The sequence below is a fragment of the Tiliqua scincoides genome, chromosome 4, assembly GCF_035046505.1.
Source record: "Tiliqua scincoides isolate rTilSci1 chromosome 4, rTilSci1.hap2, whole genome shotgun sequence".
Lineage (NCBI taxonomy): Eukaryota > Metazoa > Chordata > Lepidosauria > Squamata > Scincidae > Tiliqua > Tiliqua scincoides.
The window spans coordinates 83,415,920-83,438,366 of NC_089824.1; the positions used below are offsets into that span (position 1 = coordinate 83,415,920).

At 41.5% G+C, this 22,447-nt stretch overlaps 1 protein-coding gene and 1 pseudogene across 1 annotated transcript in view; both read right to left on the reverse strand.

The window, feature by feature from the left end:
- Positions 1 to 22,447, reverse strand: part of MYLK4 (myosin light chain kinase family member 4) — a 71,385-nt gene that overhangs the window by 11,346 nt on the left and 37,592 nt on the right. Inside the window, exons 3-5 of the mRNA XM_066624462.1 lie at positions 5,216 to 5,282; positions 2,603 to 3,050; positions 377 to 654 (exon numbers count right to left, since the gene is read on the reverse strand). Of these exons, the coding sequence (XP_066480559.1) occupies positions 377 to 654; positions 2,603 to 3,050; positions 5,216 to 5,282 (793 nt within the window). The remainder of the gene's footprint in view (positions 1 to 376; positions 655 to 2,602; positions 3,051 to 5,215; positions 5,283 to 22,447) is intronic.
- Positions 9,025 to 9,138, reverse strand: LOC136649938 (5S ribosomal RNA; annotated as a pseudogene).

The following is a 22,447-nucleotide window of genomic DNA, read 5'->3' on the forward strand; positions in this document are numbered from 1 at the left end:
ACCACTGCCCATCCAGCCAACTAATTGTACTCTGGAAAGGCTTAGTAGCATTGGATTTTTCATCCAGTTGCGGGTTAAACCTTTCACACATTTTCCAGAATCTATTTGAACTTCAGAAGTCTTGGTTCTGCACTTGAACTGCTCAGAAACTGGTGTGTTTCAGGGAGCTGTAGAAGCTCTGGAGACTTCTTCACTGCAGTAGCCCTCACTGTATATGTGAAAAGTAAGAAGAGCTTTGCAGGATCAGGCCAAAGAACAATCTAGTCCAGCTTCCTGTATCTCACATTGGCTAACTAGATGCCATTAAGCTGGACAGGAAGGACACTCATTTTCTTGGAATGATAATGCAGATGTATTTTCTAAAGTAAGTTCGTACCAGTTGTAGTATTGCCAACGTCTTCTATAGAAGGCTTTCGATTACATTTGCTGTTCTCGGCAGTGGAATTAGATCCTTTTGTTTTTTCTGACAGTGTAGATTCTGCATTCTTGAGCTGCGCTGAGTCTTCTGGTTTGTGTTTATCACTGATATTTGTTGCATCTACCTTGCTCTTTTTGTTGTCATCTTTAATGAGCCCTTCATCATTCACACGACGCTTACTGCTGCCAGTCTGCTCATCCTTCAGAGAGAACAAGAGGTTTTCATTCTCTTTATGCCTATAGGACAAAAGGTGGATTATTGTAGTAGTATGTTTAGAGCGAACTGCAGCAGAAATATAGGCAAGACATGACAGGACCATTTTCCTTTTAGCGTTACTTTTTGTAATTAATCAATTTATTAAGGTAAGTAGGTTTATCTGGGTGAACAGAATAGACTTTTAAAATAAAAATTGACCATCTTTCAACAACCAGTGTGCTAGAGTGGGATTAGTGGGATTAGATAAAGGCCTTGGTTCAAATCCTTAATCAAATGCTGGACAATCTTGTTCTGCATGGATGCGTTACACAGCGTGCCAGTTTTATCATCTGGGAATTACCAACATCATGGGCCTGTTGTGCAAATGTATAAAATGTAAAAAAAAGTTTATAATCTAAATTATTAATAAATTCAGAGGATATCACAGGTATCCTCAATCATAGATGAAATAAAAAGGGGTTCTGCCAAGCTCTACCACAGTGGGCATCTAAAACTTCCAAATATAGACTGGGGGTAAATATTTTCAGAATAGAAGCAGGGGTATTTGCATTCTGGCAGGTTCCAGATCGCTGGTGTTGCTAAGGAGGTGTGTGTGTGTGGCGGGGGGTGCGGGCTGCACCAGGTGACACATGGGGGGTGACACTACTATTCACCAAAATTTTTAAAATCGTGGTATTTTTGATTAATACCATCATGTTATATATCAATAGATGTGTAATGTCATGCAGAATGCAATGAAACAAACCGTGTTGAAATATCTCTATTCTATCAAACGTTATAGCCAAAAAACCATCAGGGGGCTGGGCGATGGTACATCACCACACCTATTGCCCTGGGCGTTGTCCCATCCACTGCATGGGAGGATGCCCATCATAGGGGTGACATGCTGGCCTCATGCTGGGTGGCACAAACCCTAGTGACACCACTGTTCTAGAGCCATTAAGAAAAAGGACTGTAAGCCTCTGCTGCAACAAGGGATTGGTATCTTCACTGCTTCTTGACATGTTGAAGGCCCTTTTGCACATTGTAGTGTGGAATCCAGTCTAGCTTCCAGAATCCATTATGGAATTTTCTCAGGGGAAGAACAGTTCTTCTTCCCACCAAACTTTACAGTACAAAACCAAAAAGTCCTGCTCAACCCTAGGAATAGGAACATATTAAACCGTTCTTCTTGCACTGATTTGTGGACTGGGGCATGACTTTTTGTTCGCTATCAAGAATAGCCTTAAACTGCTGGTGCTTCCATATAAATGTTTCCTTTGTTTGTAATGCTGGAAGTCATGAACAGCTTTGGCTTCAGTCTACATCTCTTGTGCAACTCCTGTTCATTTCAGTAGGGCTTGTGTAAGAAAACTGCTTGGAAGATCGTGGATTATATCTTTAGCAGGTTATAATATCCTGCAGCACAAGTATGACTGTTAACAGACATATTAGTTGGCTCACTGACCAAGTTTCATAAATGTGTATGACCTATGAGCTACCAATAGTCAAAGTATCTGCTCAATCCCAGCTAAGTGTCATAATGGGATTATGTGTCATAATGGGATTTTATGACATAATGTGTCATAAAATGCCACATTTTAAAATGAATCAAAGACACATTATTTTAATAGACCTGGTGGACATTCAGTCCAATCCATCATTAACTCCCCACGTGGCAGTGCTGCAGAGATGGTGCAAACTCTACCAGAGCGTTTGAGAACCACTGCTGTAATCCTATGTGCACTTTCCCAGGAGTAACTCTTACGCAAAATAATAGGATGTACTTCTGAGTAAACACGCATAGGACTGTGTTGCATAACAATTAGCTGAGGGGAAAGAATTCTATCTGGTGAATCAGGGGAAAATTATTCTACAGTTGAATACTCTTCTGCAGAAAGGGTGTTAATGTGGATCAGGTCAATTCAAAATTAAACAGACACTCTAGCAATGAATACAAAATGACATAGTATGGTGATTTAAACATACTTTACGTCTTGAACCTGGATTTTTTGTGAACTGTCAACATCTTCTGCTGTATCTTCACTTTGGGACGTAGTTGCTGATGCTTCATTCTCTTCATTCCCGTCAGCATCTTTTCTTTTAATTTCTTTCCTTATTTCCTTTTGGCTTTCTTCAGACTCCTCACATGTCTTTATGAGTCCCTGAGAGTCACTCTTTGTATCCTGGCAACCTGGTTCCTTATGAGTTTCATTCACTGAATTCACTTCAACCTGATTTTTTCCAGTTGTCTTCTGAAGAGTACTTTTCCAGTTGTTGATATGGCTTTCCTCTGCATTGTCTGTTGGTTCAAAAGTATGAGATGTAGGAGAATGTTTCTGAGCATAGAAAGTGCTTGCCTTCTCATTATTCTCTTTGTTGAGTTGATTGACTTTTTCTGTGTGAGAATAAGAATCTGATTTCTCATCAGATTCTTCTGGAACCAAAAAGAAGATACCAACTAATTTAATGAAAGAAGGACTTGTATGACTAGAGCAATTTCAGTGTCTTATGGAGTAGATACTTCTTTCACCATTTTGAAAGTTAGGGACCTTCCAATAAATGTGCAATGGCACAAAAATGTATTTCATTTTTATTTATTTGGTGAAATAATATTTATGTTGCATGTGATGTGATTTGTTTGGTTCATATGAGCCCCCCCACCCCCAATGATTGATTGGTTTGTGAATGCTACTTGAACATTCATGAATCAGTGCTCTCTCTCTGCTCTCCTCTCTGGCATGGAGCTCTGACATCAACATTTGCCTTGCTAAATGGGCAAAGTGGCATGAAGTGGGGCAGAACTGGGCTTGGTTCAAGGACCTCCTGCCCCTCCTCCCCCGATCCTGCTGCCAGCAGTGGTTGATGATTTCATTCTCCCTTCACAAAACACTTCCATTTTTGTCAAAATAATTACACACATTCATTCCCTAATCCTTCAAAAATGGAAGTCAATGATGAATATTTATAAAACATGTTCTAGCAAAACCATTCTCAAAGTGATTCATATAACAAAAGGAATAAGATGTTTCTATATCTCAAAGGACATTACAACAGGGGCGTAGCTAAGGAGGTGCAGGGGTAGCAGTCGCACTGGGCAACAAGCTTTAGGGGGCCAACAAACTGAGCTTGACACCAGTGGCCAAAACTGTGAAAAAAATTTGGTATGTACGAATAATACCATCATGTCATATATCACTGGAAAGGTAATTTAAAGTGGAATGCAATGAAATAAACCCCATTTGAATATATGTATTCTATCAAATGTTATGGCCAATTAACCAGAAAACAAAAAAGCAACTGCCTTATAGAACAAAAAGTGAATTTTCTTAACTCAAAACCGACCCATGGGACTGATTGTTCTGAGAATCAATGAGATGTAGTTATGATACAGCATGGAACCACTAAAGTGTTAATATGAGTCAGCTCTCATTTCCATGTATCATAACACAGCTACTCCTGCTAACTGGTAAAGAGGCACTTTTTCAAGTGGTGCTCCTCTTATATTTAGCAGGGGGAGAATAACCATCCCTCTTCACCCCAACACAGTGTCTCTAACCAATAAGGGGCACATTTTTTATTTATTTACTTAATTAAATTTGGTTTTGTCATGGAGGGGGAGCTACATAATCTTCTTTGATCCCAGGTAGCATATAGATGTTTTAGCTATGCCACTCGCTGGGGAGAGGTGGCAGATCAAGTGTGTGGTGAACTGCTGGAAGGAGGAGACAGGTTTCCCCCCAATTTGCACTTTTAAAAAGCCCGAATGTGACATCACTTCCAGTTGTGACATCACTTCCGGGGCATCATTTTGAGCTCTACACTGGGCTACATGTTCATTAGCTACTCCACTGCATTACAGTGTAAAAAGGAAGCACAATGAACACTCCAGCAACAGCAATTGGGAGGGATATTAAGCTGAGGTGAATATGAACAGCTCTCCCTTGCTAAATGTAAGAAAATCAGTACTCTAAAAGGTGAATTTTGGGCCAACTTAGCAGAATTGCCTTTAAAAAAGTGGTGCCCACTTCCCAGCGCTTCTTTCCACCTCCTGGACTACCTTCAGTGTTGTTCAATAGGAGATTTTGAAGGAGATCATATTCTGATATATGCCCCCTACTACTACTACTACTACTACTACTACTACTACTACTACTACTACTACTACTACGACTACCCTTATACCCCTAATGCCTACCCTTATGCAATGAGTAAAACAACCATTTCAAACATCTGAAATCACACATAATTTATGGCAACAGACAATTAACTAGATGTAATATGCATATTTCTGTCTCAAGTATTTAATGTCGACCATGTAATCTGCTAACTGGTAAATAGTTCTGGCTTATCTAGTTACAGGAACAAACTTAGGCAGTGCTGGCATCAGGCTTGTCTGATAATGCAACCAGCAGGCCTACAGATGGGGAGCTGGCACAGGTCCTGTGGGAAAGATGCCAAAGTTGAAAAATGTTATTCCAGAATGCCCTGGGGTGATAGAGTTCTTTATCCATTTGATAAGTCTAGTTCCTCTGTCCAGGGCACAAGCCTGTATAAACAATGTCACTGAACATTAGGTTTGAAAAGAATAAAAATTCTAACCCGAGGAATCTGGTGGTTTCTTCTTTTTGATAGATTGTTTTTCCGTAGCAGTCAAATATGGCTTTTCCTGTAGAAAAAACATAAGCAAACACATTAGATCCTTCATGCAGTTTCTATATTTCCTCGGCAAAACACTGCATTTTCTTCCGAAAAATCACAGATTTTCCAAGAGTTACCATCAAGAGTTCTCATAGCATCTGTACTCATTTCCCATTTCAATATCCACTACCTGAACCTTTTAACTATGTAACTGCAACAGACCTCTTTGAACTAAAAAGTGTTCCTTTAAGGAAGGCGCTGCCCTTCACAATGGCATCTCTTTATTTAACATGAAATTATTTGAAGATTCCCATGAACTGACGTTAAAATATTTGTGGTTCACTTGTCATTGACACTGAATAACTAACTCATTATATATTGTGTTGCCCATTATATGCCTTGTTCATACGAACATTTTTTTAAAGTTCTCAGTGGATTTCTTCTATGTGAAAATTCATGATATTTCTTCTGATAATGTTGCTATTTTTGCTCTAACAAAACACACACACACACACACACACACACACACACACACACACAGAGAGAGAGAGAGAGAGAGAGATGCCCTGTGCAAAATTTAATTTCATACTGCTATGAGTGGATAGTTATTTAATGATGTCTTAACTTGCTGACTGGCCAAAGTTCCCCTTTCCCATCATTAGTCTTTGTTAGCACTTACTTTTATTGTGTGGTGACCAATGGTTAAAAGTAGACAAACTAAACTAAAATTGAACTGAATTCCATGCAAACTTTGAAGCACCACTACACTGAAATCAACGAAGTTACACCTATGAACAAACAATATTATAAGATTATCACAATTGAATACTGACAAATCAAATAATAATTTATCAGTGGCTGCTCTGCAAAAGAAAAAGTAGGCTTGTTCCTTTCAAAATTACTAATGGTATTTATCATCAACAGGTAGACCACAGCTGCGATACAAGGACATCTGCAAGAGGGATCTGAAGGCCTTAGGAGTGGACCTCAACAAGTGGGAAACCCTGGCATCTGAGCGGCCCGCTTGGAGGCAGGCTGTGCAACATGGCCTTTCCCAGTTTGAAGAGACACTTGGCCAACAGTCTGAGGCTAAGAGGCAAAGAAGGAAGGCCCATAGCCAGGGAGACAGACCAGGGACAGACTGCACTTGCTCCCAGTGTGGAAGGGATTGTCACTCCCAAATCGGCCTTTTCAGCCACACTAGAACCACCTTTTCAGCTGTTCCAGAACCACCTTTCAGAGCACGATACCATAGTCTTTCGAGACTGAAGGTTGCCAACTACTAGATGGCTGTAACCAAAATACATCTGGTTATTGCAAACCAACATGTGAAATTTCTACTCTACTTGACCCCCTCCCCAGCTCTCAGTTCCCATACATTCTAACCCGTTTGCCTCTCTGCTCAGTTTCTATTAATACGTACACAATATCTTCCCTGACCCCTGAAAAAGGAGTTTCTCTAAGGCAATCCACCTTTCCTTTCTATTACAAACAGCAGGATAGATGCCAACCATTTGCAATTGACTCTTCCCATTCAGCTATTAGTGTTCATAAACATTCTGATTATCACAGAAATTCACTGAAAGAGATGGGAAAAGAGGTTGAGAGACAATACCTGGTTTTTTATTCTTTTTTTTGGGGGGGGGGGGGAGTGGTTATTTGCTAAGTACCTGAGTTTTACTGTTAACTTTCTCCCAGACGTTGTGGTGATGATAGTGAGACATTACAGAACTGCACTTTAATAAACCAGTGTAATTTACTGTTGTAGAGTGATGTGACACATGTATCATACTTCTGTGTATATGAACTTTCTGCTATTTCTATAGTCTTCACACAATGTCACAGTGACACCTAGAGGAAGCTTTTACTAACAAATTGCTCATATAAAAGCTGTAAAAACATATGAAAATAAGAATGACATTAGTGCAGGATTCAGCTAGTTCAGCATTCTCTTTTCAAAAGTGGCTAGACAACTGCCTCCAAGAATTATTACAAATAGGATTAGCCCCCCCCCCTAATATTTAATTATCCAAGGGATACTGCCTATAGGTATCTTTATGTCTTTATGGCTGTTAAAGAAGAAAATTAAATGATCACGTGCTTACAAAATTTCCTAGACAACAAATGAAATGGCAAAATTAACAATCCCAGATATTTATGGCAGGCTGTATTCTAATAAAGTTATAGTGCAATCCTATTCATGTCTACTCAGAAGTCCCACTGTGTTCAATGGATTTTTCCTTACTCCAGGAAAAATGCATACAGGATTGCGGCCATAGTCCTGATCCCGTTCTGTTGATATGAATGGAATTTCTGTTAGCCACAACTAAACATACCTCATTTATTTCAATATGGCATAGTATTACTATTTTCCTTAGGATATAACCCAGTTTATCCACTATTCCATTTTGCATGAGTGGACACTCATGTTATTAAAAGGAGAGAGAGAGAGAGAGAGAGAGAGAGAGAGAGAGAGAGAGAGAGATGAAACTTCTGGTCACTAATCATGCAACCCTATTCAGACGTTCTTTGGAGTAAGTTTCATTGGGCTTATCATAACTCACTTCTGCATAAATATGAAAACAGGGCCAAGCTGCAAACTCCTAAAGCTGCATTCACAGAACTCCATGTTTATTTAGAAATAAGTTGCATTGAAGTGATAGAACTGACTTCCAAGTAAGCATGGGTACGATTGGGCTGCGCATAATTCATTCTTGGATGTGGAAATTCTTCTGTCAGTGAATAGCTCCCCACTTAACTATTGCAAGAGACAAATTTCTCTGTGTCAAAAGGGATTGCGAAGTTGTGACATGAGCAGAGTTACAGTGAAGAGCTATTTGTGTTTTCATACTCTTTAATGGATTTCCAGTGTGTCCAGGATGACAGGAAACAGATGAGCCCAACAATGAGACATTACATAGATTTCCCCACAACTTTTAAACAATAATCTCAGCAGGGAAAATATGTTGTGCCAAAGAAAAGACATAGTGCCCTACGCAGTTTGGGTCCTGGTTGTCTCTGCCTTCTAAATCACCCCATCCAGCCTCTACAACCAGTCAATGAGGCCCTGCTGAAAATACCATCTTGTATTGATTCTATATGAGCCAACAGAAGAAAGGTCTTCTCTGTGGTAGCCCTGGAAATCAGGAATGCTTTCCTTGGTATGTTCATATGGCCTCCTCTCTGCTATCTTTCTGGAAACTGGCAAAGGTATTTCACTTTTACCATGACTTTTGGATTAGAGCCTTTTTTGAAGGTTCGGCTGATATCTGTGTTTTTCTATCTGCATGGTGCAATTTTTTTAAAACCTCATTTTATTTGTTTTTATGATATTGCAGTTTTGGTTTATATATTGTAAATCACTTTGAAAGTACATGCTGAAAAGAAATGCTCCCTATCTCAAAACAGTATTGGACTATATACCTTTCTACATAAATCAAATACATGAATGAATGAATGAGAATGCCATTTACTTGTGGTCAGTTGTGTGACTATAAGTCTCATGGATGACCCCTTTCACTGAAATCCATTCCTCTATATAACTCCACAGCAATTAGTCCGCCACTCATTCCATGGCTGCTAATGTAGAACTGGTACCAAAATTTCAACACAGTGAAACTTGAACTGAACTTCAGGGTTCCTCCCAAGGCAAAACACCTAAGAATGTCCAGTAAATGGGAGGCTAAACAAGTTTATGCAAGACAAGTGAAATTTCTCAGATAGTTTCTAATGGTTGGCAATCTTCAGTCTCGAAAGACTATGGTATAAGCCTACAGCACCTGGTATTCCCAAGCGGTCTCCCATCAAAGTACTAACCAGGCCTGACCCTGCTTAGCTTCCAAGATCAGATGAGATCGGGCATGTGCAGGGTAACAGTTTCTGCACCTCTAAATTCTACTCCTGATTGGTCGGTGGCTCAGAAATTGGGAACTTTCAGTGCAATCCTAACTATGAGTGGAGGATCGCAAATGTGCCGTAAAGCACGTTTGCACCTCCTCTAGAGCAAGCCGCGCCAGCGCCTGGAGGTGCGCTGGCACACGAAGGCTGCATCCAGCCTCCGTGGTGGCTTGTGGGGCGAGTCTGGCATTGGCCGAGCTTGGCTGATGCAAGGCTCTGGGGTGGGAGGGGAGGAGACAGGGAAGAGGTGGGAGGGAGCCATCCTGGGCAGGGGGAGGGTGGGCAGAGGGCGGACCCAGGGTTGAGTGGGTGGAGAGAGGGAGGAGGGGCTGGGATCTGGCTGTTATGTTGGATACCAACCCCTGTTCCCGAGCAGCGTGGAGCAGCTACAAGCTGCTCTCCTCTCCTCTCCTCTCCTCTCCTCTGATTTGCGCCACCTCAAGAGGCTGCAGTGGCTTACCCAGGGGAAAGGGGAAGAGTTTCCCCTTACCTTTGGCTGAGCCACTGTGGAGCCCTATCTCGCAATGGATACAGCGCAAGCCTCCTGGCTTGCCTGATCCAGTGCAAAATACGATTGTGCCCATAGTGGTGTTGCTATCACAATATTATTTGCTAACGTAAGCATGTATTTGGGCAGACACATTATTCATGCACTGGTAGGTATTATCACATGCCTGCCAGCATGAAGCTTTTCTAATGACTTTGTAACAAGTCACCTGAATCCTTTGTGTGATTCATTTGACCTCAATTAATGTAAGTTTCCATTAACTGAATTTTCTCATTTGATGTCTGTCTCATTTGAAAGAACTGAACTGAAACTTTGTAGATTGAAGATTTTTTTGCTTCTGCATTTGTTGATTGTACAACTTAAGTTTATTTTTCCCCTCACAAACTGCAGGTGGAGTGATAAACCTGGTTCTAGACCAGTGGTTCCCAAAGTCCTACTTGAACTGGCAGGGCCGGGGCAGAGAGAGAAGTTGCAATGGCACTGCAGCAATCACTGTGCTGCCAGGACCAAAGGTTTTTTAAACTTACCTGGGGGGGGGGTCACACTGACCCCTCCCGGCTCAAAGCCTGGAAATATCACCCAAAACCAGAAGTGGGTTCCAATTGCCGATCAGAGCTATTTGGAACAGCAGGGATGCCTGCAGAGGCAGCTGCAAGCCTCCTGGATCCTCCCAGAGGTCAGCGTGACTCCCCCCCCCCCCAGGAAAGTTTTTAAAAAGCTTGCTCCCAGCAGTGCCATGATTGCTGTGGTGCAGTTGAGGCACCCATTTCTGGGCCACTCCCCTTAAGAGGGAATGGCCCTCTTCAAGTTGCCCTGGTGCGTTGTGACCCACCAGTTTGGGAACTACTGGTCTAGTCAGTACCATTTCAGATTGTAGATACGAGCTCACATGCTGTATAAAATACAGTCCCATATAAAAATCATGTTTGCACATAAAAAAATTAGCATGTCAGGGGCAAGAGTAGGCTAGAATTCTTCTTTTGAGCATCCTGTTTTCGTTTTGTATGTTGGAGCATTCATTCATTCATATGAGCTGCCACCTGCAGTCTGAAGTGGTACAATCCAGGCCTCCTTGTTTGGGAGGCCTTATTCCAATGCTACAAAATATTTATTTTCTATTACCACTTTCTCTCAAGCACACAGCAGTTCACACTCTAGCAACCACGCAGCAGGTTCAGTTCAAAGGGGAGTGGGTGTTGTGCCATGCTGAACAGGGACCTCTTTCTTTCAGCTATCTGGCTGTTTCTTCCAGAACATAATATTTGCCTAAATAGCCTTACTAGGGCAATGTGTTCTTGAAGCAGCCAAATCATAAGAGTTGCCTTTAACTCTGCACACACCATTTCCTCTCTTGACTGGATGAGATTATTTCAAGACCTAAGTGTTGAAAAAGGCAGGAATTAGACATTAAGGCGTCATTAAGCATAAAAATATTTTTAGTAGTAAACTGAAACGCAATCCAAAATTAACTTAGCAATTTTATGAACACCTGACTCTTAAAAAAAGGAGAGAGCGCCATTGAATTCTTTCTTTATGCACCACCAGAACGAACCTGGCAATGCTTCTAATATCCAACTTTTATTTTTTTGTTCACCTCATAAAATGCTTTGATGTTCTTCCCACTGCCAGAAGCTCCACAATGAATGTTTTCACGAATCTGCCTCAGGCCTTTATCATCCCATCAGGCTGAATCAGGTGCCAAACTGAACTGTTCTGTGGCTTCGGTTCAATTGCACTTAACAGGTCATAATATATGGAAATTTGCATTTGCAATCACTGCATTGCCTGCACAAGAGCGTTTATACAGGGGCTGCTTAAAAATGCCCTCAGAGATTTATTAGGATCAGATATCTCATTTCTATGTCAGGCCCATTAATAGTTGTGGTTGAGTTACCTGATCTAAGTGATGATATCAAGTACTTCAGCATGTCGTTCCTAGCCAAACTAACGTCATGGATTTTGATATACAAGCACCAATACAGAGCCAATACATGTGGCTTTTGCACATGCATGCTTCCCTGACACTAAGCCACGTGCATCTGTACCAGCACCTAAATATATTGCTTTTTTTCCTTTTTTTCTTTTTGAAAGGACTTAAGAGGCATTACCAGAGTACAAGTTCTAGGACAATGCAGAAATTCAGCATTCCTTTTCATTTTTCTTGTGACATTTGGCAGTCTTCAAACATTTAATTTATTCTGATTTATATACTGATGAAACAAATACCAGACAAGCGACTCAAGGATGTTTCGTGATACATGTCGCACTTACTCACACGTTCTTCATGAATTCTTTTAAGGGACTCATAAAACATGTGTGTATCCTGTTAGACGTTTTCCTTTTAGAACCTGCTTTCCACTAAATGGAATCTTTATTCCTTTGAATAGTATAGAATTCTTTTTGTTCCGGCACTCCTGCAGCATAATACTACAGAACAAAAGCACTACAAGGAGGGTAGTGCAAAAGTAACTCACACTACCTGGATTGTTCTTAAATGAATGCAGGTACATCTGACTTTACTGTCCACTCAGGCTTCTCACCTTGGGTGGGGTGGCAGAATGGAGCAGGGAGGGGGAGGAATGTACTTTCTAGGCAGGGGGGAAGTGGGTGGTAGAATGGGGAAGGTAGGGGAAGATTCTGGCAGCACTGCCAAGCACCAGGAATCTGTCAATTCTCCGTTCCCTCTTCCCTATTCTCCTCAGTTCTGCTCAAGCTAAATGGCTGGTGTACAACCAAGAAGACTTACTGTGGCAGTTCACCTATGTGTACATCATGTACATAGGCAGTTCACCTACGTGTATGAATTTTTCATACTTCCACTATTTTACAGCAGCTCAGACCTGGCCTAAATGACACAAGTGCTATGCAATTATTTTATGCAGAAACAAGTCAAGGGGGGTTTGAGGGAGATCTCTGAACAGGGAAGAAATCTCGTCAATAAAATAAATTTAATGCATTAAACATCTTTGCACTTTAAGGCGAGCATATTATTTAGATCAGGTCTCAGTGTGGAAGATTGTATTTGAGATGACAGAACTGATATAAAATGTCATCTCTGTCTGTGGTGTTTGAACTGTGATGGTTCATTCACACATGCAAATCAACCCTTTCTGCATCCACCAAATGATGAACATGTATACATGAACAGTTCGTAGGTTAATATCATTCACAAGAGCTCCTGCACTGATTAGAAGGCATTGTTTCAGCCAGCATGTCAAAGTCTAAAACATCTCCTGCAACTACAATGTATGATAGAATGAAATGAGTTATGTTAAATACAACTAGTTCACACATGCATGTTATCATTCACTGACCAAAGCCTCAAGCCATAACTTGAAAGCATGAATGAGCCATTACTGTTTAATCACCACAAATACTGTATAAACTTTGCATTGTCCAGTGCCAGTTCAAACACGATACTTTTCAATGGAAAGAGTTCCAGCATTTAGCTGAGAGTCATCAATTGATATTCCACCAAGCAATAAGCATGCATGTGTGAATGAACCTACTAAAAGAACCATTCCCAGACAACTGCCCAAAGGAAGAATATATCACTGCTACAGTTGGGGCAATAATTTCAATAATAGGAAATAACTTCCAACAGAAAAATATGGAAAAAGTTATTCCATAAATCTTTTTTCCCCCCCCCCCCAAAAAAAGAGCATTCCCACTACATATGAGCCTCACCAAAATAAGCACACTAGCAATGCTTTATGGGTTGTATCCATTATCTATATTCTGTTGTAAAAAGATTTCAGCACAGAGGTGTATTTTTTTTTTCCTCCCAGACAATCCTATTGAATATATGGTAAGCATAGGAATAATCAGTGTTAATATGATACATGTTTCTAACTGCAATCCAGTTTGGAACATGTCTCAGAGTTCTCAGTAGTTTTCTAAGAAAACCACTGTTTTGCCTCCCTGTGGAATGGATGATTGAGTTTCTAATTGCCAACTGTACTAAAAACAACAGTAAATACCAAGCCTAACATGACAGGCAGTCTCAGCAAAAGAAACAGACAAACCCAGCTGTAAGGTATTACAGAGAGTTCAGTTCACTGGTTGTTCAAGAAAATGTGAACCACAGTCTGATTTTATTTAACATCATGCAGATGCATGATTAGTAACTCCAGCTGTGGTTTACTGGACAAAGCCAATGGTTTTTGTAAAGGATAGCTAGACTGACCCTGGATTATGTTATGCAATAGCACTGTGCTTTTGCAGTTTTCTATCCATTATTTTACCCAGCAGGGTTGCAATCTTGTTCACATCCTCTTGGGTACAGTCTCTGCCCCCATAAGATTGACTTGTATAGCAGAATTAGAACTCATGGCTCACGTAAAAGTAAGAATAACCCAGCCAAAGTTTCAAAGTTTCAGCATCACTAACTTCAAAGGGAAAGTTAAGCTTGTGCTTAATTTCACTTCATTAATTGGAACTTCATTCCCCACTTCCAAATTAATACTGTTCAAAAGTAATAATAGTGCACATTAGCTAAACTAGATCCAACTAATATCCAGCACATGTGTTTATCAGATTATCTTTGCATAATGAGTTGACCACTTTGATATCCTCAAATAGTTTGTAAACTATTCCATTCATTTGAACAACAAATTTTTTTTCCATTTGGGTAACGTTATTTTAAAGTAGTAATAATAATAATAATAATAATAATAATAATAATAATAATAATAATAATAATATATCCCGCCCTTCTCCCTAAAGGCGGCTACTTGGTAAGTAGTGCTTACCAAGTTGTCTAACTTATATGGATAAACCTTGGCCTGAATTACTGAAAGGAAACAATTTGCAAGATGTTGTCCTGCTGCTGTCCAGAGTCTTGGCCTTTATTGAATTACATATGTTTACTCCAGCATGTCTTATCTGAAAAGGAAGTGGGGTTGCTTAAGGATAACAATTCTGAAAAGTACCTTGGCTCAACAGTGAGAAATTCTAAATTCTCCATCACTTAATATGACAGTGGGTGTAGTGCAACGGCTAAGAAAGTGAGCTGAAACCCAAGAATTCCCGATTCAAATCTCAGCTCGGCCACAAATTCACTAGGAAATTGGAGCACCCAATCCTGAACCTGGTGGTGCCCAGGGCTCCACCAGCACCAAAATGGTGACTGCTAGATCCTGTGGGTGCCGCGGCTACTGCTGGGGTCTCCTCAGGAAAAGGGAGTATTCACTCCCTTCCCCTGGGCAGACAGCAGACAGTGGCAATGTGTCTCCTTGGCTCTGTGCCTATGTTTCAACAGGCGCAGAGTTGAGGAGGCCCATGTTGGGCCACCCAGCTCAGGAGGGGGTTAGGATTCAGTGACAGAGGCTGCCACCATCCCCACCCCTCTCATGGGTCCAATCCTCCCCTCGCCCTGCACAATCCTGCCTACTCCCCACCTCCTCCGTGCCCCGAAAATACTCACCGTCAGCTGGTGCTGCAGGAGCCAGCCGCCCCCCCGGCACAGCGCTGTGTGGTGCTGGCCCAGCAGCTATGCTCCCTATTCCCTGGGTGCTTTACAGCACATTTACAACACCCAGAGCTGGCACTGAGCAACAGCATTGTGGGTAACAGAGCTTGGGATTTGATTCTTAAGCTGCAAGCCTAACCTAATTTATCTGACAGTAAGCACCATTGACTATAATTGGACATTTCTGAGTAGACATGGATAGGATTGCACTGCAAGACAAGCTGCTATTATGACGGCTCCAGTATAGTATGAAATACCGACCCACCCACCCTGAAACTGTAAGGATTATTAATATAATTTAGAACACTTCAAACATAAAGATGACATATCAATGATAAGCGCTTATTCTTAAGATTGTCACTTCTGGATTCAAACAATTATTCAGGTAATATTTGTAATGGGTTGGATCTGTACTGGATACAGTTTGTAGGAGTCCATTTTTTTCACCGTTTTGGGACCTGTGTCATTATAGAATGGGTCATGAGGTCCAGAAGGCCTTTATCAGGGCCAGCCTAAGACTTCCTGATGCTTCAGGCAGTGTGCCAAATGCTGCTCTCTTTCTCTGCTGATGTGCCTGCCAGACATTGCACGTTCCACTCCCTGCCTTGAGAAAGAGGGGAATAGAGCAGAAGAGGGAGGCGAGAGGCGTGATAAGTGTCCTCTCCTCCACACTTCCCCTTGTGCCAAACTGGAATATCTTCAGAAGAAGCTTCTTTACCCAGATAGAAGCCCAGTTTATTAAATGAGGTTCCACCCATTCAAACAAAGCTCCATAAGTTAGAGCAGGGGTGTCCAAACTTTTTGGCAGGAGGGCCAAATCATCTCTCTGACACTGTGTAGGGGGCCGGGAATAAAAAAGAATTAATTTACATTTCAAATTTGAATAAATTTACGTATATTTACATAAATTAATATATTAGAGATGGAACTTATATGAATCAATGAAGATCTTGCAATAGCCCAAGGCCTATAAAAGTTCTTACACAAAGCAAGACCGGCCTTTCCTTCACTGCTGCTGCAGCATCACAGTCATGAAACAGCAAGCAGTGGAGGGATCCCTCATTCACAGTTCATGCGAGGGGTCAAACTGTCGCCCTTACACTGAGAACAGTTGCATTGGGCCAGCAAGGGCTCCAGTAAGTCTCCGGAGGGCCAGATTCTCATTGGAAACTGGAGGCTAATCGCGGGCCAGAATGGGAGTCCTCAAGGGCCGCAAGTGGCCCCCGGGCCGGGGTTTGGGCACCCCTGAGTTAGAGTAATGACCATTGTAACTGGGAAGAAAAACAGCCAACCTTCTTTTTGTAATGTACAAAATAAAATAAAGGTTTAGGCAAACTTTTGCACCTACAGGCAGTGACATCAGGCTTCAGAGAGGGCAGAAGCCTCTTTCCACCCAAGTGGAATTTGACACCTTAAGGCTACAAGATATCTGAGAAGACCCAGGGACCAGATATATTCTTTGGCAGCTCTGTTGCTCGTTCAGAGATATGCCTCTGAAATTCAACGGAATCCCTGACCTGAACAAAATAAGAACCCCTGTAGGGGGAAGCCAAATTTGGGAGCTTGAAATTTTTACAGCTTGATGCTAATTATTCCAATTAATGTGCCAGTTGCTTTGAAAAAACCATTTGCACAGAGACATTGTTTTGAAAAGTACAGGAGACACCAATTATGCATAAAACTTAAGAGTCGACATTCTTTAACTGCTCCATCTGCTGCGGACAGTTGATTACACAGGCCAACACACATTTTGCTTCCTTAAACGTTACACCAATTCCTGGGTATATTTGGGGTGCTGATTCCAAAAATGGCATCCATTTTGTCCTATCACGTCGAGTTTTGGAGACACGGCATAGCCTCTTTAGTGAATGGTTCAAACAGCTTCCTCATGAGGAAGCCTACACCACGGCTTCCTCATGAGGAAGCTGCTTGAACCATTCACTAAAGAGGCTATACTATATCTCCAAAACTCAACGTGATAGGGCAAAACAGATGCCATTTTTGGAATCAGCACCCCAAATTCATATCAAACCACCATAAAGTTTGGGAAAAACTTTTCTGACCCTCAATTTTGTAGGCCTGTGTTATTTTTAAAGCTCCTATCATTCTCCCCATATTCATAGTTAAAGTCTGCTGCATATAAAATAACCATATCTTGCAAACAGATATCTCCATGCCCTGTAACAGGGCTCTGATGCAAAGCCTGGTGTGTCTTCTGAGGTTCACATAATGCTTTTGTGCTAGCAGGCTTTCCTGGTTGATTATAAATAGCACAGCCCCAATGATGAATGGTTTGGATGGGAAAGCCCTTGTGTTTGTATCACATTAAGGCCCAAATCCGAACCAACATTCCAGCACTGGCATAGCTGTGCCAATGGGATGTGTGCTGCATCCTGCAGTTGGGTGGTACTCATGGAGGCCTCCTCAAAGTAAGGGAATGTTTGTTCCCTTACCTCAGAGCTGCATTGCCCTTATGTCAGTGCTGGAAAGTGGGTTAGGATTGCGCCCTAAAGTGAATGAGAAAGCCTTGGTGTGTTCAGGAGTCCAATATATGTTTAATGCAACTTATATACCAACACACACATTCAGCTACATGAACTAAGTCTGAAGGAGATAACTACATAAAGTTGAAATCCTATGCATGCTTATCTGGGAATAAGTCCCACTGAACTCAGTGGGATTTAATTTTGATTAGACATGAATAGGCTTGAGCTGTAAGAAATACATTATCTCAAAAATAAGATCCTTTAAAAGTGCAACAATAGTTATGTAAAGAAAAAAACCAGACCCAAAACAGTACCCCATTTGGGGTTCCAAATATTCAGCAGACCTCATGCTTAAGTATACGCAACAGGGAGCAAATGTGTACACCTGTGGGCCAGGCAAAAATGGTTTAACCTGGGTTGCTAGCATCCACACATGCAGTGTTACATGCTAGTATGGAGTACTTCCAGGCTATAGATCTCCTTGTGCGTTAAAATTTCATGCATATGCTCTAGCGACTTGGTTTAAAACATGATACTGAGCATGCAGAACCCCGCATTGGTTAAAAAAATAAACACCCAGCACCACATTAAAACCCAGACTGAGGCAGAACAAGCAAAAATGTACATGATAAATGTAATTTGCACAAGACTTGGGAAAACAAATTCATCTTGTCTGGCAACACACATGGAGATATAGTTATAACTTTAGTACAAATGTAGAAAAATTATTTCAAGGCTATGACTAGATAGATGGTTCTTCTGTCATAATAACTACAAAAGCTTTTGAAGAATTACAGCTTTATATTATGGAAATGTCAGAACTAGGACTTTTTCATATAAGGTGGTCTTGTTTTTTAGTGAATATCTGTTGGAATAATACGCATAGTTGAGAAATCAAATGAAACTGCAGACCTAAAACTAGACTTCTCTATTTTTATGTGGCATATACAAAAATCTTAATGTTTAAAAATTGGGAGTTCATAGCTTATACAGAACAGTGGCTAGAATATTTACCAGATGTGAGATGTCAAACAAAATTTCAACTATAAAATACAGGTTGAGTCTCACTATTCGTGAGGGTTCCGTTCTAGAATGCATGTGGATGGCAAAAATCGCATTAAAGCAAATCCATTTTAAAAAGTATGACCCTTTGCTAGGCAATTTAAAAACAGTCTTGCTGACCTTTGTGATGTAAGATAAGCAGACAATACATCAATCAGTCTCAGTCTCTCTCCAGGTGCTTAGAAAGGCTTCACTCCCAGCCAGCCTCCCCTCCCTTCACCCAGAGCAAAGTGATTATCTTTCTTATCTTTCACATGCTTGGGGGAAGGGAGGGTTCTAAGTGCCTGGAGGGAGAATGATTGATTGTTAAACAACTGTTTTCCTTTAATTTAAAGGGCCCTTCTCATCGTGTTGAGATAGAAAAAGCCATAGATTTTTCCACGGGTGAAAATCCATGGATAATTAGGTTACACCAGCAATTGCTTGTATGACCATCTCTCTACAATAGTAAGAAAAGCGGTTTTTTTTAAACTGTGATTTTAAACGGATGTATTTTCCCCTTCTCCAGGGATAAGCACATTCCTTCTCATTTGCAGTGGCCATTCGTGTTGAGTCAAATCTGTGTATAAAAAATCCACGTATAACAAGGTTGGACCTGAAATAGCAAAATCACCTCAATTCAAAATGTGCTGCTCTTTTGGCTGTATGGTTATACAGTATTCACTTCTCATGTTCTTTCATGTCTTAGTGGTTTTGCAGTACAAGGTTATTCATGTTTATGTGGCTATACGTTCCCTTCGGTTCAATGGAGTTTACTCCTGGGTAAGTGTGCACAGGAATGAACTGTCAATGGCTCATTCCTCCTTTCAGGTGAAGCAAGTATAGTACCATATACCACCAGAACCTTAGAATAAGCAAATCACCAAATGCTTCAGTGCTTGCTGAAAGGGCATAAAAAGTCAATTTTCTGGTTGCTAAGCAGCATCCCAGGCAAAATCATGGCATGCTAGTGATAAGGAATTCTACCAGCTCTACCTGATTTCTCTGACAGTTCTACCATATTTCTGCTCTGACAAGTAAACTGAGCATGACTGCAGCTTCTATCCATCACGTACAATTGAAATACCCTGATACGAAAGTGTTTCGCTGCCTTTTCCATGAGATGTTGCCAGCATGGATCTCAACACCATCAATGATTAGTATTATGACTTCAAATTTTGCTTTCAAAGTAATCCACAACAATGCAGAATTCAATTGCCACAGCAGCCAGGAGCAACAGGCTGAACAGCCCTCAGCCAGGAACTGCAGCGTTTCAGCACTCTCTTTATTCAGATTAGTGCCGTCCATTAAATGGGATGCTTATGGTTTGTGGATATTGACTGAGAGCAGAACTTAAAACTGCTCAATATGTATAAAACAGTACCGGGGACATCCATGGATCCCGTATCCACAGCTTCACTTATCTGCGGATGTGGGAGGGCCCCCTGTGCCCCACCTCCACCCTCTGAGGGCAAGGGAAGCACAGATTCCAGCAGCCAGTAGCCTCTGCTGGGCTCACAATGACTGAAAGCAGCAAAAAAACTTACATTTTTTGTGAAATCCGGAAGTGACATTTTTAATGCCTTATAAGGCATAGGGAGGCCCCAGGAAGCCCTGGAGGGCCTTATAAGGCATTAAAAATATCACTTCCGGATTTCACCAAAAAAACCAGAAGTAGCATTTTTCACTATGTTCTGTCATTCTGAGTCCAGCAGAGACAGCAGGTGGACACGTGATTGGCAACCTTCAGTCTCAAAAGACTATGGTAGAAGCCTACAGCACCCAGTATTCCCAGGCGGTCTCCCATCCAAGTACTAACCAGGTCTGACCCTGCTTAGCTTCCAAGATCAGACAAGATCACTCAAGTGATCCATACATCAGTGGACACATGTAGCATCTGCTAGATTCAGAAGACTCTCCGGAGGTGAAGGGAGCACAGCTGCCCTTGCTTCTGGAGGTTGTGGGGTGTCTCCTTGTATCCATGGACTCATGTATCCCTGGGGGGTTCCAGAACATAACTTCCATGTGTATGGAGGCACGACTGAATCACTAATAGGAATACAGGCATGCCCCTATATCCATCCCCCCGTATAGCAGCAGACCACACACTTGGGATCCAATCCATCTAATCTGTGCAGCAGTTGGGAGAAGTGGATCAGATTGGGTCAATGCAGCTCAATTTTATGCTCACTAATTTATATGTAAACCTCACTTTACACGTAGTTTATTCCCAGATGGCCATGAACAGATTGGCACTTTGTATTTAAAACACTCACATTATTTCATAACTGATATCAGCCCTGCAGTTAATGTATCTAAGAGGATAGTTCCACAAAACCATATTGAATATGTCTTCCTATAACATAATATTAAGTACTGAAAATTTGCTAGAAAGCAAAACTTTCCTGGTATTATAGTTGAAAACAAAATATCTGATGAAAATCTGTCTTTTAGGCACAGTTCTTTATCATTGCTACTGGATAGTAAGGTCTGTCCATGTCCAGCCACAACTCTGAATTAGGCTGTTGTCTGTACAGTACCAACATCTGTAAGATGTAATGCACAAATTTAGCTAGCAATGCATTCTTTACATTGATTTAAATGACTTTGATTTAAAAGCAAGAAAGAAAGGAATCGAGAGTTTAGGGATCCCTATTTCATGGAAAGAATAATACAAAAGGCATCCCTGAGAAGACTACAAAAGCCAGAAGCATAGAAGTTCCAGCAAGAAGAGTTATGTTTTAAAATACTTAGGGATTTCCAAACGGTGTCTGCTAAAACAATAGCTAAATCCTCCTGACACTTGGACATCTGCAAAAGCCCCTGTTAGCCACAAAACACCGGGTGAGGTGTTGCACCATCTGTAAAACAAAACAATTCACTGAAACATTTATCTCAGAGGTATTTGTGGGGCTCACAAATGACACTGGTGAAAATGGGGTCACACATAATTCTAATACAGTATTTTGTTTTCTCCTCTTAAACACCAGAGGCCAAAGGTTGGTCATATGTCAGTGGTTGTGAAGGAAGACTGCTACCGTTGTGGACTCCTCAGCATAGAGGGCCCCCTGCAAAGAGCAAATTTTGATGGGGAAGTGAGGACAGGCTGAGAAGGCAGAAGGCCTTGACTTTCCACACAGGCACTTTGCCCTATGTTTCTAACAGCCTGACCCTATCTGTCCCCCTCCCTTTTATAGTTGAACCTATACTCTTTGTCTTTGATTCATAAAAGTCCATACTGGGGGGGGGGCAGGGGAGGTGAACCCCCCAGTGGGTGCCTATTGCATCGCATGTCACTGGCTGGCACAAAAATTGTAGTACTTCATTGGTGCTTTGTGATGCTCCCAATAAAAAAGGGTGCTCAAGTAACTTGCAAGTTCCCCTTTTAAAGAAGCAAAGAAATTCTTCCACTTCCATCCCAATCATTCCTTTCAGAGCCATTGTGGTCAGTTGCTATATGCAGCTTCATGGGAATTCCTCCCCCTTTATTCTAGTGTCCAGGGAACAAGCTGAGCAAAGAGCTGCAGACAACTTGGATAGTGATGGACAGCCCAACCTTAGAAGCTGTGGTCCCAATGCAAAAAAGAGCAGTGATAGCAAGGCACCCAGCAGCGGTATCACCTCCAACTGCTTCCCGCTGGGGGGGGGGATTCAAGCTAACTCAGGGGCAGGTGGGAGGGAAGGCTGTCTAGAGGCAAAGCTCTATTTACTGTGCTCTCTTTGCAATGCCTTGGCATGGAAGATTCCAGCCAGAGCATCAGCTACAGAGCAAGGTACTAACTGCAGGTGCT